Source organism: Lissotriton helveticus, chromosome 1_1, assembly GCF_964261635.1.
Source record: "Lissotriton helveticus chromosome 1_1, aLisHel1.1, whole genome shotgun sequence".
NCBI classification, from domain to species: domain Eukaryota; kingdom Metazoa; phylum Chordata; class Amphibia; order Caudata; family Salamandridae; genus Lissotriton; species Lissotriton helveticus.
The window spans coordinates 1,250,170,012-1,250,188,480 of NC_136057.1; the positions used below are offsets into that span (position 1 = coordinate 1,250,170,012).

At 42.4% G+C, this 18,469-nt stretch overlaps 1 protein-coding gene across 9 annotated transcripts in view; it reads right to left on the minus strand.

Annotated features, from left to right (window-relative positions):
- KIF21A (kinesin family member 21A) overlaps positions 1 to 18,469 on the minus strand; it is an 820,176-nt gene that overhangs the window by 414,558 nt on the left and 387,149 nt on the right. For all 9 annotated transcript variants that reach the window (XM_078679965.1, XM_078679910.1, XM_078679946.1 and 6 more), the window contains one exon: positions 4,444 to 4,632. In XM_078679965.1, the coding sequence (XP_078536091.1) occupies positions 4,444 to 4,632 (189 nt within the window). The remainder of the gene's footprint in view (positions 1 to 4,443; positions 4,633 to 18,469) is intronic.

Below are 18,469 nucleotides of genomic sequence, written 5' to 3' on the forward strand. Positions count from 1 at the left end.
GGAAAATCCTCCATCCTAATCGACCCCTAAGTAATATACATGCTGCTGTTTCACACATCTAACACATTCAAACACCCCTGAATGAAGTTGTCATACCTCTCACTGAAAATTCCTTCAACAGTGGATTTCCCTGCCAACTCATAACAAATACAAAAATATCCAACAACATACAGTCTGCTTCCTTTAAATGATCTCTCAAACAAGACAAAAATAAAATCCTCTTGTCTAAAAATCAGATGATCGGTGAAGGTAAGGGCTTAGAACTCTCCTAGCATATAACTTCTCCTGCTCTTTGTAGAAATGGGAAGAAGGATTAAAAAATGAAGAGAAATTGCTGAAGAATTTAACACCACCTGAAATTTCATAACCTCTCTTCGCTATACTGGATTCTGGAGTTCTGAAAGAAATGGGAATTATGTAACTTTCAACTAGGAATTTCTTGGATACCGTGTGGAAAGCTTTGTGTTGAGATAATTCAAATAAGTAACTCTAGATTCTATGGTAGACTTTACCTTTCGATCTTTTTTTGTATATCTCTTAGTAGCATCACTTTTAAAATCTTCTAACTTGAGCGAAAGGGACAGTTCACTCAGAAAAATCCTTCTATCTCTTGCCCAACACAGTTTGCTATGACAAATTTCTTCCATACTGAACAATGACACTTCTGCTTTTGAACACAAATGCATTATATGCCGAAAGCATAAATTTGCTGCCATGCAATTCCAGGAAGTTGGGCACATTTCTACATGGATTGCTTGTACCATGGAAGATGGGGGGGAATGTTTTGAAGATTTAAAAGACCGGAGCCCTCTATTTTATTCCAATCATGTCTCAAACTGAGGCTTATAATTCCCACGCCATATAACATTTGAGGTGGGACCCTAGTCTTGTAGACCACCATCACTGGAGTTATTATGGCCTACTGTATACACTCTTGCATTTCTTTAAACCTCCCGCGGATGTCAGTGCTCTAGTTCTTAACACAGTCTAAATGAATTTTCCATTGTACTTTCTTGTTAAACACCATACCAAGGTACTTATTTGATAATGTTTCAACAAGGCTTTGCCCAATAGACCACTTGTATGTTTTTGGTTTGTTCTCCTAAAACGATATATTTGTTTTGGCTGTATTTATTATTAGATCATTTGCCTTACTTGTTAAAAGCTTGCAGTTTTATTTGTAAACCCACATGAGTCACATCTAGAATAACAAGAGCATCCCCATACAATAAAAATGGTATGTGATGGCCTCCTACCTCTGGAGAGATAGAGTCCAAATGCAAGAAGGACAATGCAGAATGCTTTCCAGCAAGGAAACAAAAATTACCTCGAGTTCAATCACTAACCATTAAATGGGACCACATTGGTTAAGGTTAAAAAGAAAAACAAATACAGATGTCACTGGACTATCAATGTTCCCCACATCCATTGGTCAACATATTTTGGTCTACTTGAGAAGCCAAACAGGAGCAAGGATTGTTCAAGAACTATGGTTCCCTAAAATAATTATCCCTACACTAAAACTAATAATGAGTGAAGGATGTGAAATTAAAATACAGTAGGGTGGCTTTAAATATCACAAGATAATTATGCTCATCATGCTTATTTATAAACCTGTTCATAGTTATCACTATAAATGCTAAAGGGTATAGACCACATGGAGGGAGCGTTAAGGTACTTCTGTGTAGTCAAACATTCTTCATGAACGGGTACCAGTATGCATACTTATTCCCAAAGTGTCTTTAGCTCCTTTGGATAAAATAGGCCTTTGACACTATTAGAAAGAATGGATGGTTTCAATCAAGGCAACAATAAAAAATGAGGAGCAACTGAAAAGGCTTGACATTTATTTACCACCGTAGCTGAAGTAATGACTATAAGAAAAGCAGCTTTAGACAAAAGTTGAAAGAACATGAGTGCAAGTCCAAATTGGGAGCTACTAAAAGCTTAAGTGGAAACTTATTCAATGGACACTTAAGAAGTTAACAGCTAAGGAATACTTAAACAGTAACCTTTCTCTAGCAAACAAACATGCCAAATAACCTTTGTGTGCCTTTTCTAGCTTACCCAGGAGAGATATTCTCCTGTAGGCACCAAGAAGGAAAGCAACAACATTCTACCTGCATAAGCGTTCTTAATCAGGACACTATGCTCGCAAACCGTTTACAGTAAATGAGGACTTCTTAAAATCAGCCTCAAGTTCCATCTAGAAGACTTAATGTATCTACAGGTAGACAGATAAGTGCAAAAGAAGTATTTGCGCTCACAAATTAGATCTAAAAACTGCAGAACATGGGAGAGAGTAGGCATTTTGAAATATTCTTTACTTACTTATTAAAGAACTGGGTTCTTGAAAAATGATTCAGTTGGCTTCCCTCCTTTAAAACCATGGTTCCTTTATCATTCAAAATACTGCTATTGAGGGGCCTGGGGTTGTGTTGGCCTATGGGGTTCATAACTGTAGCCTTGAAAATGTCTGCATTGTTGATGCCACTCTCTCAAAGAACAGAAACATCTACAGCTCTTGCAGAAGCCTTTCTTATCTTGAAACTCTTACGCGAGTTGGTGAGCTTTTTCCCAAAAAGTCTCTGGTCATAAAAAAGCATTTGTTTAAGTTGTGCTGTACACTACCAGAAATCACGATTGACCTAATCTAGGCATATCAGTGTAAGAGTAGGCCTATTCTCACTGAATGTGCAAAAACATCTGAAAGACCTAATCTAATATGCAAAGAGAGTTAGCCTACTTTCCATCCTGTTACACAGCCTCCTTTCCATCCTGTTTCACAGCTGCCTTTCCAGCCTGAATCATGGGAAGGAATCAATCACACGTTCGGGGAGCCTGAAAACTGCCAGAGTCACCATCTCCTAAAACCAAGCATGTATCATGCAAAGTGAAAACTGAAATTAATACCTTGACGGCCGTCCCTCCTTGACACAAATACCATTATACCTAGAGCATCCAAAGCCTTAAACTCTGCAAAAAGTGGTGCAGGTGAAAAAGTGTTTTGTTTAACCTTCCAGTAAGACTCCAGCCTATGTGGAGTCAGGATTAAGGCAAAGAAAGGAGGCTTAGAAGAAGCAAGCCTTTTACTTTCTGCAAGCTGCTTTGGCAACAACAGGAGTAGAATGTGTTTCCCCCCATGATTCTTTATTAAAGAGAAAGCAGCAGGACTTCATTATTTGGGAACACTGATTTTGAGACAAAATCTATACATCTCAGTAAAGAAGATACAGTGAGGTTCATTCACATGTATTTGACACTCGATGGCCTCAGCAGCTCTCTTTATGACATTGTATTATCGGGCATCCTCTGCTTTTATTGGTCCCTCATATGAGTAAACTCCTTTTCTGATGAAGAGTCTAAACGAACAGCATTTTCTGCTAGTAAAGGTGAATCTGAAAGAAGTTACAAAATAAAAACAGTCACTGTCATTATCCAATTCTACTGGATTATCAACAGCCTCAGCATCAAGATCGAATCCAAAAAGATCTTGCATTCTCTAAAAAGTATCCTCTCTTGAAACCTTATGCATCTAAAAATATTATGCTTAATTCAAACATGAAAGATCCATTTTTCTGGCTGTAGAAAGGATCATATCAGTCATCAGTGTTCTAAACTACTTCCATGGTGCTGGAATGTTGACATTGAAGTAGAAACCGGCACAGCTACAGCTACTCCTCCCTCTTTTGGATGGCCTTGGGGTGCAACTGGTAACAGGCCTTACATGGCACTAAATCATAATTCGGACACCAAAAGCAGAGTTCTTGTGGGTCAGTAATCGTCATCTGCTTACAACATTGCTCACACCGCCTAGAAGTCAGAGGTTGTAGGAGGAAATATTGCCCTAAAAGACAAAAGCCTCAACACAACCTCAATAAAAAATGTTTTCCCTCAAACAGAAACACCTCCAGATCTCATGTGAAAGAACATGGGGAAACAAGAAACTGACATCTTATATGCATCTGTGATATAACTTGAGCCATACTTGTGACTCCAGTGGTGTCGTCGAGGACTACCAATTTGTACATTCAAGTACTTTTAAAATATTTTCCCAATCTAGTTTACAGTCTGGGAAGCATTCATAGAAAAAATCTGCAGAAGCCAATGTCCATTTAAAAGCTTTATCTACCTTCTGAATAACTGACTAAACTCTTGTAAAGTCATTTTGGCTTAATAAAATAAAAAATTCACCACACTCTTTTTACAAGGCATAATTATGATTTCAATAAATGTATAACACGACCCTACAGAAGATCTAATGTTTTGAATCAAAACATTTGTTGCAAATTGTCATCAGTGTAAAGAAATGAGATCTGCACAGTAAAGTCTGTCTGCCAGTTCAAATGCAGTTCCCTCTGGGAGAGGGTCCTCAAGCTGTCAGACCAAGGGAAAGAAAATCAAATTGACAACACAAACAAAATAGTCGATGCAGTATTTTACCCATGTTCTGAAGCACTTGATCTCTCTCGAGTTGGGTGTCGCGTATTTTGTGCTGGAGCATCATGAGTTTCTCCTCATACTGCTGTTTCAAAGTATGCAATCTCCGCTGGCTGTTTTCAAGTTCATCTATTAGTTTCTGCTTAATGGCAATTTCACAAGTAATGTTAGCCAAATCTGCTTGATAATTTTCTATAATGAGATAAAGGAACAAACATTATTTAACAAATAAAAACAGTTCTGTGTATTTCACAACACTCAAGACACAGGGACAGCATCAAATTTACAGATGATTTAGCACAGTCTAAAAAGTGGGGCAAATGCACTCTTTTATCAAGACGAAAACAGTACAGCTAAAAACATTCACTACTATAAGATTATTATCGCACACATTCATGTAATTAAAACATTCTTCTAAAAAAACAATTGATTGTTCTGGACAATGGCATTAGCAGGAGAAATAATTAAACATTAGATAAAAACAATACCAATGAAATAACTATATGCAGGTAAAGACTATATTTACAATACCAGGTACATAGACGGTGAGGAGGGGTGCTTAAGAAAGTCTGAAACCGATCTTGGGTTGTTTGTGTTTTGATTCAGGGAGGATCTAATTTGCAGTTTGGGCTGGACTCTTTCTACTGAAGCAGAACAAAGGCTGATTTGCATGTGGCTAGGTATAATCTGAAGTGGCATGGTGGGCAAAAAAACGATTGAATGGGATGTGGCCCGAGTAATTACCAGAGGCTAAGATTATTTCAATCATTTCATCCACTACTTTTTTGTATTCAATAGTGCGATGCCCTAATTGCAATAGTTATGTCCGAACTGTAGCTTGATCGTTGTGCCACCAAAACCAAGCTGCACTGATTGAAGAGATCCAACTAGGCCAAAAGCGGTCAGTGTTGCTTGTGTTCCGGTTCAGAGAGGACCTGGCTTGGCAGTTGGGGCTAGACTGTTCCTGCTTATGGCTAGGTCTTAGTATAAAGTGACATACCAAAAGTGACCAATGTCACATAAGGATGATTTGACCTCGTAACAGAGGATTCCCACACAGGGTGAATCCAAAAAAGCCACCTTGTGGTAGGAGAAGGCCCTATGCAGGGTCTCTAGAAAGACAGCTAGTCACTAACACTAAGAGCCAAATGAAAAACAGAGGGGAGGCGGGGGAGGGGTCGGTTCCTGCCAAGGCAGAGACACCTCAACCGGTGACTGACAGGATAAGCGCCCATAATAGCATTAAATAAGGACATTCTCTTTCGATCATAGAATGAGAAAAAAGAGGGTAGGGGCAGGCCAAAGGTCTAAACCTCCCCAGCTGTGCCAAAATCTATGCAGACAGCATCTGCGTGGGCACCAAAGTGGTGAGTCCCATCAAAAAGCATGTCAAGTAAGACTAACTGGACAGCCTCTGAAAATCCAGAAGTCCTAAGCCATGCGCACTAGCGCAATACCACAGCAGATGTCATAGCTTGCCCAATTGAATCAGTGGAGTCCATTCCACACCTGATAAGCAACCTGGGCGCCTGGCAGCCGTCCAACATCAACTGGTTCAGTTCACTGCTATTAGCTTCTGGAAACAAATGCGAAATCTGCACCAAGGAATCCCAAAAGACATGGGAAAAATGCGTGAGGAAGCAAATCATGTTAGTGGAGTTTAACACTGCACTGCTGGAATCAAAGACACGTTTTCCACAAGAGTTTTGCTTTCGTAACTCTTTATAAAGTGAGGAATAGGGAAGATTACCCATATCATGGGAAGCTGCAGCGGCCTAAACCACGAAACTGTGGTGAGTTGGTTGACAAATAGGGCAAGCAGGGTCATCGGGACAGGACAGTACTTGTGGGCAATAGTACGGTCCACATGCATACCTGACTCAGGTTTAGCCCATCCCCCGTAAAATATCAGAAAGCGCCTCACAAAAGGGAAGCACTGGTTCAATTCTCGACTGGGCAGGGTGAATAATCTCGATAAGAGGGTCTATGGACTTCGCCACCATAGGCAGAGTCAAATGTGAGACCTCTGCCACTCTCTTCAGCACTTCTGCCTAGGAAGAACTGGCCGGCAAGGCCAGGAGGAGATAAAAGTGTAGGAACAGAGGATGAATCTAATCTGCTCGCTTCACCCAACTCAGAAATCCAGCTGTGCAACACAGGTTCAGAAGCACTGGTTGCACCTAGGGGATCACTTCTTCCTGTCCTTCCACCAACCGTTATTGTGAAGCACCCACAGAAACCATTGGTTCCAAGACTGGCTCCGTAAGTGACGAATGGCGCCATATCAACGTCGTCACGCAAAGGTGGAGGGGCATCGGTCGGCACCGACAGTGATGCAACCTCAATGGGGTGTGGGGAAGCTGATTCTCCAAGGCTCCCAAGTGTCATGCACCAACTCCAGCTCATACCCAGCCAACGCCATAAGAATAATCGCCGGAGGAACCACCGACATCACGTCAGAGTCAGATGTTGCAGTCGGCGTGCCTATGACCTCCTTGGGGCCCGGAGGCGCTCTAGAGGAAGGCGAGGGTCCAAAGACAAGATGAAGAGCATTGTAATATTCTTGAATCTGGTTCCAAGTCATCCCGTGTCTAGGAAAAGTGGGGAGGTGTGGCATGACGTCAAAGCGGAGGCCTTCGACCAAGGGATGACTAGCGATGCTCACGGGATCGAGCTCTGGACCGGCTGACAGCAGACCGGGAAGAAGCCCAACGCCTCGAGGAACTGGAATTCCTTGACAACCATACCGTCAAGAGCTTCATACGTCACTCCAGCAGTGCCTTTAGCTTCAACCGCTGGCAGGCGTCACATTCTTTGGTGTTGTGATGCTCGCCCAATCACCACATTCAAATAGAATGTCGATCCGTACCAAAAATCTGTCGAGTACAGGATCCACAGGATTTAAACCCAGAGGACATAGAAGAAGGCACACTGTTCAAGACGAAAATATTCGTCACAGCAGGCCGTAAAAATGGCAAGAGATACGCTACTCCGGATCTGCATGCAGCACGGAAAAAGAAGAAACTGAGGTCAACGCGCCGGAGGGGACTTATATGGCTCTGCTGACATCACATCCAGAGTCGACGTTGTTGCAGAGCCATACGGTGCCGCCACCCGCCGCACAGAGGTGCTGCTGAGAAAAGTTTCTGGATCCAGTCTGATGCCTGGGGAGAATTCACAAGTTAAGGAATCTGAGGCTAGATGTCTATCAAATAGAACTTTTCCCTCTTGACATAATGAAGCAGAATGCACGTTATTTCTAGTGAGAGACAGAATGAGGAAACGAAAATCACATAGGAAGGATTCTGTGCCTAGAAACAACATAAGAGGGGAGAACCATGCTAGGGTTCAAAAGATTTGAAAAATTTACACTAACAGCAATACATTTTTTTTCAGGCAGGGATGTATAATGAAGACCTTTCAATATTGTGGGTGTGCATTATTTCCTTTTCAAAATATATCTATTGCCATAGGCCGCACAATTCAAAGCATAAAACCGCAAGTGTCAATAAATTCTTTATTCATTATGTTACATTAATACCTTAATATTTCTGGTGCAAGTGTGTTCCAACAAACAAGTTCACATCAACAACAGCCTTAGTTCAAATAATTGCTTAACCAGTGAACAACTCAGAAGTTCAGATGAATGTGTTAAAGGGCAACTTTGATCAAGATAAACATTACATTGCCTTCTGGGCTGCAGCATCTTAAAGCAAGTTACAGTTTAAACCCCAATGCATACAACCTCCTTCGCAATAACGAATCCGCCAGCACTAAAAGAAAACATAAAAGCCTACATTAAGAGCTTTTTGTGATCAGGATTTGTCCTTCCACCACAACAGTAAAAATAACATTGCATACTTTGGGATCTAATAAACAACAACGCAGCTAGTTTTGGTGAGGGTGGGGCGGGGGAGTGAGAGAGAAATCTGCATTAATTTATGGTACCCAAATGGAAGAAATTATTTCTACTAATTCATATTTCTTCCTTCAGATACCTCACATTACGAATGAGTCCCCTCCAGTAGGTGGGATGTGTAGTGCAGGTTACCCAACGATGACGCAACAAAGCCCTGGTAAAGTATCCTTCGCTGCTTGCCCGAGCTGTGAGGCAATAATATCTTGCAAGGAAGGCCAAGTGACTAGCCAGAAAATATCAGCCAAGGAGCACCTCAGCTGAGAGGAGTAACTCGTGGAGAGGGCACGAATGCCAGTTAGAATCTTTCTCGACCGAAGCTGAGCAAATATTTATCCAAAGTGTAACCCAATGTGAAATCGTATGGTTGGTTACTGTCTTGTCCATTTTCGCTCTGGCAAAACCCACACAGCTGTGATTATGTACACTATTCTGCAGTGTGCTGACCATGTAATAAGTTACTATACCCATGTGGTCCAGTCTATGTAATTTTCCCTCTATTTGAGCAGGGAGAGAAGCAAAGAAGACTAGAAGAGTGTTGGGTGGACCATAAGATATGGAAGCAACTTTTGCTGAAAAGGAACAACCGGAATGAAGAACCAGTTTGTTTGTGTAAAACACTGTAAAAGGCTGTGACGAAGGGTCCTGCATGGACATTCTAATTCAGAGAATATAATTTCCATCACTTCAGGATTAAGTATTCACTCATGGTCCTCAAAAGGCAGGTGACTGCATGTATATGCAGATGGGCCCACAATGTGTCACACCAGTGGTTTATAGTTGTAACATACTTCCAACACAGTGTTCAGAAACCTACATGTCCCGGATCTAGATGGTGCTTCCCAGGATGCATAGGAGAAAGTTTCAAAGCAAGGTATACAGCCTGAAGATGCAACACATCTATGCTTTGCTCTGATGCCGACCACAAGCAAGGCGCCATAATGTCACCAAAATAAGCGCCCGAACCCAACAAGGAGGTGTACTTAACAATGGCTGCCTAGTATTGCTGCGGATTGAGGAGATAAACCAGCAGCAGATTGAAGGGGTAAATCAGCCAATATTGTTCTCTGGGGTACAGTCTGTTACCTGTAACTGGGCCAAGAGGCACTCGATGTTCATCTGAAACTGGAGTCACTGCCTTCCTCGGCACCTTTGAATGGCCCTCATCCACTATCTCGTGTGTGGTACCAACAGGATGCATAAGGCCAACAAGCGAAACAGGCAAAGCAATTTAGAATCACATCCTGAATATCTACAATCCTCAAAGGGGGAAACCTTCATACAGGTTGTGTCCATCACAGCACCTATAGAGGTCAGCCATTATGTGGGGGTTACGAGAGACTTCTAGGTGTGAACCTAGACAAAAATGTGCTGGAGGGTCATGATGCACTGAAGATATTGTCTGTCCAGCGGAGGAGATTCCACCTTTACCAGCCAATTGTCCATGTATGAAAATACATTGACTCCCAATCTCTTGAGTGAAGGGGACACTACTTTCAGCACCCAGGTACATTTCACGGCTCGAACATCAGACCAGATGATACAACCAAAAGCTGGTAATGCTGAGACCTCCACAGCGAACCATAGGTAATGCCTGTGAAAAGGGAAGAACTAGTAGATAAAAAGCGAGCGTCCTGGAGATCCAGGGTCACAAGCTAATCTCTGCATAGAGGGCCAACTGCATCTGGCTCAGGGATAACATTTCAAACTCGCACTGCAGAATGACACAATACAAGAGACAGGATGGGTCTTGGCCATACGTCCCTCTTGGGGATCAAAGTAGTCCAGAGACACCACTTCTATCCCCCCTTTGCTGAGCAGGATCTGAAGCTCTGCCTCTAAAATCAAGGTATGTGCTCAAAAGCATAGGATGGCAGAAGGAGGATGTTCCAGATGCGAAGAAATGAAGAGGAGGGTATAGACCTTGTGGATGAGCTGGAATATCAAGTGATCGGTCATTTCCCATCAGGTGGGGAAATCAAGAGACCTTCCCTGCACTGAAAAGTGGTGGTGGCGGAGGCGAGAGAGTGGGCGGAGAGTAGGTTTCTGCTCCTGCCCCGAAAGGAGAGGGTCACCTGTTGGGGCGTCTGATTAATTGGGATAGTTGTCATGGATGTGATATTTCTCTGCAGGGATAGCCCCAGAAGAAGCAGTACTGCTTTTGGAACTGTTTCACCAGGAAGGCTAGGCCGTGGGACAGCACTGAAGTGCAACAGATTTTCAAACGCTCAAGGGAGGAGTTGGTGTGTTCCCCAAAGGGCCACTTGACATCAAAGGCCAGCAATTATTCTGTGGACTACCATGGAAAAGGGTATTTCAAGGGAAGTCAGAACCGCCTCCAACAGTGCCTCAATAAATGGCAGCAGATGTTTTGAAACTGTGGAGGATGGTTCCATTATTTCATTCAAGATATTTGGCTTTGTTTTAGTGGTGAGTAACGACAACTACAGTTCATGTGCTGATTTTAGAACTAACAAAGGGGAACAAAACATGTTTTCTAAAGGAGGGCCTATAAGATAACGATTGCTCTCCCCTTTCAGCTGTCAAGTCTTCTTACATTTTGTCCGTCCAGGAAATATCCAGTATTTGTATATATAAGAAGGGAGGACGTTGTCAGTCCCGAGCCATCGTCCTCTGAGCACCCACAGTCTGTCAAGTATTGCCAGAGCATCAAAATTTATAGGAAAATGTCCTGTGTACGAGCATATTTTTGATTACAGGAAGGTGCTCTGTAAAAAGATCATCATTAAAACAGGCGGAATCCCTTTGGGTTGCTAAGCTGATAATGTCAGCTAATTTGAAAGTTGAAGCAGCACCCAACTCGGCTTAGAGGGTGGCACCAATATCAAAGATTTAGGCAGCGCTAAAGACGCAGGGGCCAGCCTCTCAGTAGGCAGGTTGTGCCTCACAATATGTATTAGCAATATCTTGAAAAAATTTGATTATTAATCAAAATAATAAGAGAAAATAAAATGTAGAATGTGAACTTTTACTGAAAAGGTATTAAATATATTTATATTAATTTAAATAAATTAATATGGAAAAATAAATGAAAGAACAAATCGATAAGTTGAACTATGTATTTCAAAATTACTTACATTTAAATAATATGGTGAGTGCCTGAAGTGGTGTGAGTGCCCCCTACATCTCGCCTCAAAAAAGGAAAAAATAGTCCCCAAAAATAGCATACATAATATTAAAGAATGAATGCGTGCCATAAATTGCTTATGTGATCTTTTGAATTTTTTGATTGAGGAAAACCGTTTTTAAATAGGTTCCTACTAGCCTGCTTATTTCTTTTCATCAGGCCAATGCTCCCAGCAGAAAAAAAGAGTAACAACACTACTAGCAGAATAAACAGGAAGTAGTTGATAAGTGGAACATGTGCTAGATTTCCAGTTACATCATTTCTCCTTCAGTATTATGTTCGAAAAAATGCAATACCTATGATCTTGCCACAAGGGAGCGCTATAGTATTGCTACATTACTGTTGCTGCCTAATCCCAAGAAGGCATTTCTACCCAAAGTACTAAACTGTTTTTGGGAAACGAGGTAAATGTGCGTCTTTCTCCATATCTCAAAGACTTGACGAATTTTCAAGACGATATGACATTTCAGTTTACCCAATGCTGAATATTTGGTAGTGGCTTGAGCAGATTTTAGGAAAATCGTGTAGTCAGAAATGTAACATTGACAGTACTGGAAGGAAAGTGCTGATGCAGCACTAATCACCCCCACTTTATTCCGCAGGATACAAACTTCTACACAATGTACAGTGTGACTAAGGCTTTCCGGGTGCAGAGAACCCCCATGCAAGTAACCGCAGGCAAGTACATTTCCAAAGTTGGAAAACCTTTTAAATAACCTGGCTTCCGTGCTAACCCCAGTTCCTGAAAATATCCGAAACAGAAAGTAACACAGTCCCCAGTGCCACTTTGGTTTTGTGAGTATGGGTGGCCCTTCTCCGTGGTCAAACAGCTGCTCTCAAGAAAGAATCTCAGTAATTACATATAAGACCCGTGTCAAACAAGGGGTTACCAATGTGTCCTTTATAATAATTTAATTCATTTTATATTATTAACAAAATATGCTTTGTGGAACTCCAGCACACTATAAAATCCATGATCGCATGTCAGCATTATATGATAAGCACTGATCACTGCTGCATTGCAAGAATGAAATACATTGAGACCAGTGAATGTTAGAAAGTTGCAGAGTCTTGGCTACTGTGAAAGGAAGAGTAACTAAATATGCACATGCTCGGCTTTTAGTCCTATTAGGATGAAAATGGTTGATGGACATTATTTGAAAAATATGTCCTGTTAAACCATTTCTTTAAACAGTTTGAATATAACCAACTTAAGTAGCTTTGCAATGGTGCGCAAACTCTAAGACTATAATTTTAAATTTTGGTTGTTAACAGCTACCATTATCAGCTCTAATGAACAACTAAGATTCTTTAGAGTATTTGAATTCAACATAGAATTCAACAGTAAGCAGATTATCGCTCCAACTGCTCCCAAATAAACGAAAACAATAGCATATGCAAACTGGGATTAGGGAGCAAGTATTGCTCTATGCACTCCCATGCTTGCAGTCAGACATGGCCTCACAGCTTGCCTCTTTAACCATCTGGATTTCACAAAGCCACTTTCCTTATCATTTTTCAGATTTGGTTCTGTCTCAGGATCCACATAACAAAGAACCACAATTTATGTTGCCCCTGAAATGCTTATAAGTGGCTTAGCAAATACTAACACAGCAGGAAGAAACTCAGTTTCGGTTTCAATAAAACATTTAAAAGTATGAGTGGAATCAGAAAGCTTTCTTTTAAATTAATTATTGTATGTTACTTCACAGATTTAACTGATTTGAAAAGCAACATCTTAAAACAATAAGGTCAAAATGCCAGATATGAACCCTTGCATGGCTACTGCCATGCAGTGCAAAGGCTCAACTCTTGAAGTAAACTTTAATACTAAAACGTGGACTTTTGTGTCTCCCGTCCTGTGTACCTGCTCCCATTTGAAGCTGATTCTTTGCTGTATCTACTTTTAAATGAACAGCATAAAATCAGCATAGCTGGGGATGGAAGGATGACTGCCGGGTGATTATAGAAATTTGGTTAAAAACACCTGCAACGTTGAATTTCTAACTAGGTATAAGGAACTCATATGCTGTACACCTGGCAGTAGGCACATTTGATTTGATGTATCTGACTGCAATTGCAGCAAATGTTTATGGCCAATAACGTTTTTTATTATTACATGGATGTAATCCAAAGTCAATAAAATGTTTTTGAAAAAAAGCAGCACGGCTGAAGAAACTGTTTTCTCCAGAACAGATTCCTTGTTTTTTTGTTGTCTTGTTTTTCAAGTCCAGCATGGAAAGACAAATTCTGTTGCTAGAGTAATTACTAACGTCTTCAGGCAAGTCTGTGTTTCATCCACTTTAAGACGACTATAAAGGCTCCTGCTAACTAAAGGGTGACGTTTACAGCGTTCGTTATAACTCCATGAGGCCACATACTGATCAGCTACAGCATGTATCAAACACAGCACAAACCTATATAACCCAGTCTGACGTTTGGGGTACGCATTTCCATAGGGCACGGGAGAGATCGATACTTTGCTGTCCATACCTCGGAAAGTCAAATATCATATGCGCTTAAAAACATGGCTGTGAAGGTCATGGTTGAAAACCGTTCTTTAACAACGTCTCCTCTATGTACCCTGGGTCATGAGAGTCCTTTAGCACTTCATAAGTAACTCGATCTTGATTAGGCTAAACAATATTCTATGCACGTTTTTCTAAATCGCCGATCAGGATTCCCTGCATTCAGCAAGCACACAGAAGATGTTCTCTGCACAACGTGCAAAGTTTCTTAGAATTAAATTCTGTTTGTAGATCAGTGTATGTTACATTTCTCATATTTTCAGCAAAGCTGAAGTCGCTTCCTGCTTGGATCAGTGAGTGGGTTCAAGATTGACTTCCTGTGGCGTGGTCCTTCTCATACCAAGAAACTATTATTGATATTTAAATTGCTGTCAGTAACACACTCCTTGGTGCAATGTCATTGTCCAGCATCATTCCTGAAACGCAAGGTTACTGAATTCGCAGAAGATTACCAATAGTGGCAACAGAGAGCTGTGCTGAAATCAATTTTGGAATTCGCGATAACCGTTTTAAAACTGTGACCAATTTATCAAGATCAATTAAAATGTTTACAAATTGAGCAAGAAAGAGGAAACTACACAGTATTACATTTGGGGAGGGTCTTCATTATTTTCTAAGGCATTTACCACTATCAATAGTTTGAATGACAGCTTAACAAAATGATAGTGCAAGCAGGCAACCATTTTAAAACTGCTGGCTCCAAACAGGGACTTGCAATTATATGAAAATATGAACTTACATTGTGCATAAATAATTATTTACATAAGGAAACTGCTTACAATTCTCTTCTTGAAAACAGCAGAATTAAGCAATGAAGAAGAACAAGTTACTTGCCATAGGTAAAGCTCTTTCTGGGGTATACTCTAGCTAACCAGAGACTCCTCACCTCCGAATAGCCCCCAGATTTTTAGACTGGATCTGGAAAATTTGTAGCAGTGCTCCCACAAGCTAAAAGGTGGCACTGCGTGGTTCTAAGCGGACTGCATACCGTTCTGCAAGTGATGGAGCAGACTCGCATAAGAACGCCGCCATTTGCATGCTGAGGTCCAGTTCTCTTTTCCCTTTCTGTGCCCTCCGACGCAGAGTGTGAACAATTGTTGATAACAGTGTGCTGACAACTATTTTGGGACCTTTTTAGAGGACACTGCACAGAACAGGGAGGTGGCAGTGCAATGAAAAATCTGTGTTTAGAGTATCCACCAGAAACAGCATTACCAAAGGTAACTTGCTTCTCTGCTGAATTCTTCTAATGATAGATTCTTCCTTAAAATGGATTCCAAAGCAGTAGCTCCCAGAGAAAGCAAGTCTGTGGCATGGTCTCAGACCAAAAGGTCTTGCAGAACTGAGCAGACATGGAGTCCTTGATGACGCCCATGTCACATAGTGGCAGATTTCAAGGACAGGTCCCACTCACACCAAGGCAATTGTAGCTGCTTTGGCAGAATACGCTTTCAGACCTTGAAAGGGGGGGGCTGCTTCTTTGCCGGTACAAAGCAAATCCTAATGCAGGGCACTATTTGCCTTGACAGTCCTCTTCAGCACGGCATTTCCTCCTCTGCTCCTGAGAACCCCACAAAAAGTGAATTGTTCACCCGTTGGACCCTGGTACAATCAATAAATAACTTAGAGCTCTTTTGATGTCAAACCAACCTATTGAACCTCTCTTTTTCCTTTAAGGGGCGAGGAGAAGCAAAGATAACTGGTAGGGCAATCTATTGTCCAACCTGGAAAGGAGACACGACTTTTGGTAAGAAGGCAACCTGAGTCCGCAGCACCAATATGTCCTGGAAAAAGTTGGTGTAGGCCAGTTGTCCTGAAAGTGCCTGCAGATGACTTACAAAATAAGCTGATGTAATCGCAATAAGAAAGACAGACTTCAAGGTCAACATATGTAGAAAGAATCTAAAAATAGGCTTGAAAGACAAACATATAAGGAGTGTCAAGACCACGTTAAGGTCCCACAGGGGCATCAGAAACTGTTTGGGAGGTAACATGTGCGTCAAACCTTTAATAACCCTCATCACAAAAGGTGAGTTAATAAAGGACAGTTGGTCCGGCCAATGTAAAAAGGCCTAAAGTGCTGACAAATAACCATTTACTGTGCCCACTGCACTACTGGGCTGCAGTCAAAACAAACAAAAAGACAGTAGGCAGCTCTGCTTTTAAGGGGTCAGTGTCCCGGCCAACATACCAGGTTACACACTGGTACCAGCACAGAGGGACTTTGTTAAGGGGAGCCTTGTGGATGACATCCACTGCTTCAGGCAACAAATTGAAAGCAGCCAACTACCACTGCTCAATCTCCAGGCACCGAGGTGTAAATTGCCTAGACTCCTAAAGTGGTAGCCTGATTAGACGACCGATGCTCATATTCAGCTTCATATTCATATTCAGCAGTTCCAGATTCCACACTACCACAGTCCATCTCTGTTAGACCTGACATCATTGGTGTGAGTCTCCCTTCCATTTTTGACGGATTGCCTACTCTGTTTTGACATTTTTTGCTGGTTGTATGTTTTGGGCCCTTTGCCACTGCTAATCAGTGCCACAGTGCAAGTGCTCCCTATGTTAAATTGATATACTGATTGGATTCCATGATTGGCTTATTTGATCTACTGTCAGCCCCTAGTAAGAATAATAATAATAATAATAATAATGCACATTTGTAAAGCGCACAATCACCCGTAAGGGTCTCTAGGCGCTGGGGGCCGTCGGGAAGATTAAGCGAGCTATTGCCCAGAGTCACAGTGCATTGCACAGTGCATAGTACAGTGCACCAGGTGTGCCCAGGGCTTGTAGAGCAAATGCTGCTGGTGGGCTTGCAGCACTGGTTGTGCCACCCACAGAAGCAGCTTGTAAAGTGTGTCTCAGGCCTGCCATTGCAAGGCCTGTGTGTAGTCTGTGACTACCATGTCGACTTGGCCAAGTGCACCCACTTGCCAGTCCCTAAACCTTCCCTTTGCTTCATATTAGACACCCCTATGGTAGGCCCAAGGGCAGGGTGCATTGTAAGTATGAGGTAGGACATGCTCTGATGTGTGTAGCATGTTCTAGTAGTAAATTACAGCCATTTTCGTTTTTCACAATTGAAGGCTACCTGTTCTCATACACTAGAGTGGCAGTGAAGATTGTTACATCCCTACAATCCTAACTGACTCAGGGAACATGGTAGAAATTCGAGTTTAGTATGCCTGAACTCAAATACCACTTTTAGAAAGTAGGTATTTGCTTGCCTAACCATTTAGGCCCGCCTCTGCTGACTTGGGTATTCCTTGTCTGGGTTTGTGTGTGACAGGGCTGGGGAAATTCCAGGAGACAGTCTGGGACAGCCCAGTGGTGATTAGGGAGATTTACCTCCAGATGGGAGGGGGAGAGTGCACCTGGGACCTGAATAGGGCTGGGCCTTCCCTCCACAATGCTGGCTCCACCCCCGGTGGCTTGTCTGATGTCTCTGCCCTGCACAGTGAAAGGAGAAGGGGAATCCTGTCAACTGAGTACTCCAGAGCTGCATCTTCCCTCCCCTGTGCTGGCTCCACCTCCTGTGGGGCGTCTGATGTTTCTGCCCTGCACAGTGAAAGGAACAGAAGAGTCATGTAAACACAGTGCCCAGGAACTGGTTTAAACTAGTCCGAGGCCTCTCTGCCTTCAGAGAACAAAGGATTTTTTGGTATAAATATTGGGACCCAGTCCCACAGACTTTAGATCACTTCTGGAACAAGAAACCTTTCTGCCAAGGAGAAGAACCAAGGAAGCTGCAGGCGTTTGGACAGCCTCTCTGCCAGTCTGTTTGCTGGGTTGGCCTGCAGTGGTTGCCTCATTGCCAAGGGAAAGGAGAAGGAACTTTTGTAAGGACTTTCATCTACAGAATATTCTCCAAGGGCTTGAACTGTGCTTGCCTCCTGCTGAAGTCTCAGGGCCAAAAGACTTAATCGCCAGCTCCCTCCTGAATTTCCTTGCTGGGAATTCTGACTCCAGTCACTTGCGTGCCGCTGGGAGCTGGAAGCGCGACGCATCGAGAAGAAGCGTGTCGCTGCCGCAGCTGAAATCATCGCAACGCCGGAGAAGTGAGAGTTCGTCACATCTCCCTGGGAGCGTGTGTTCATCGAAGCTGTCTGCTGTCGCATCGCCGGAGAAGCGCGACGCATCGAGAGAGCTGTCATCGCATCACCGGAGAAGCGCATCACAGGGCCTGTCGCGGCTCCAAAGTACAGTCGTCGCAAGGCTGCCAGGGCATCACCGCATCGTCATCGCACCGCCGCATCAAGGGCACCATCTTCTCGCATCGCAACTGGATTTTGCATTGAACTGATTTGTTTGGAAGTAATATCTCTTGAATTTTCAGGATGCTTTGATCATTAATACGCAGTGAAAAATTAGTAGCTGAATCGAAAAATATGTTTTATTTTCTTTACAAATCATAATGTGTCGAAGTTAAAC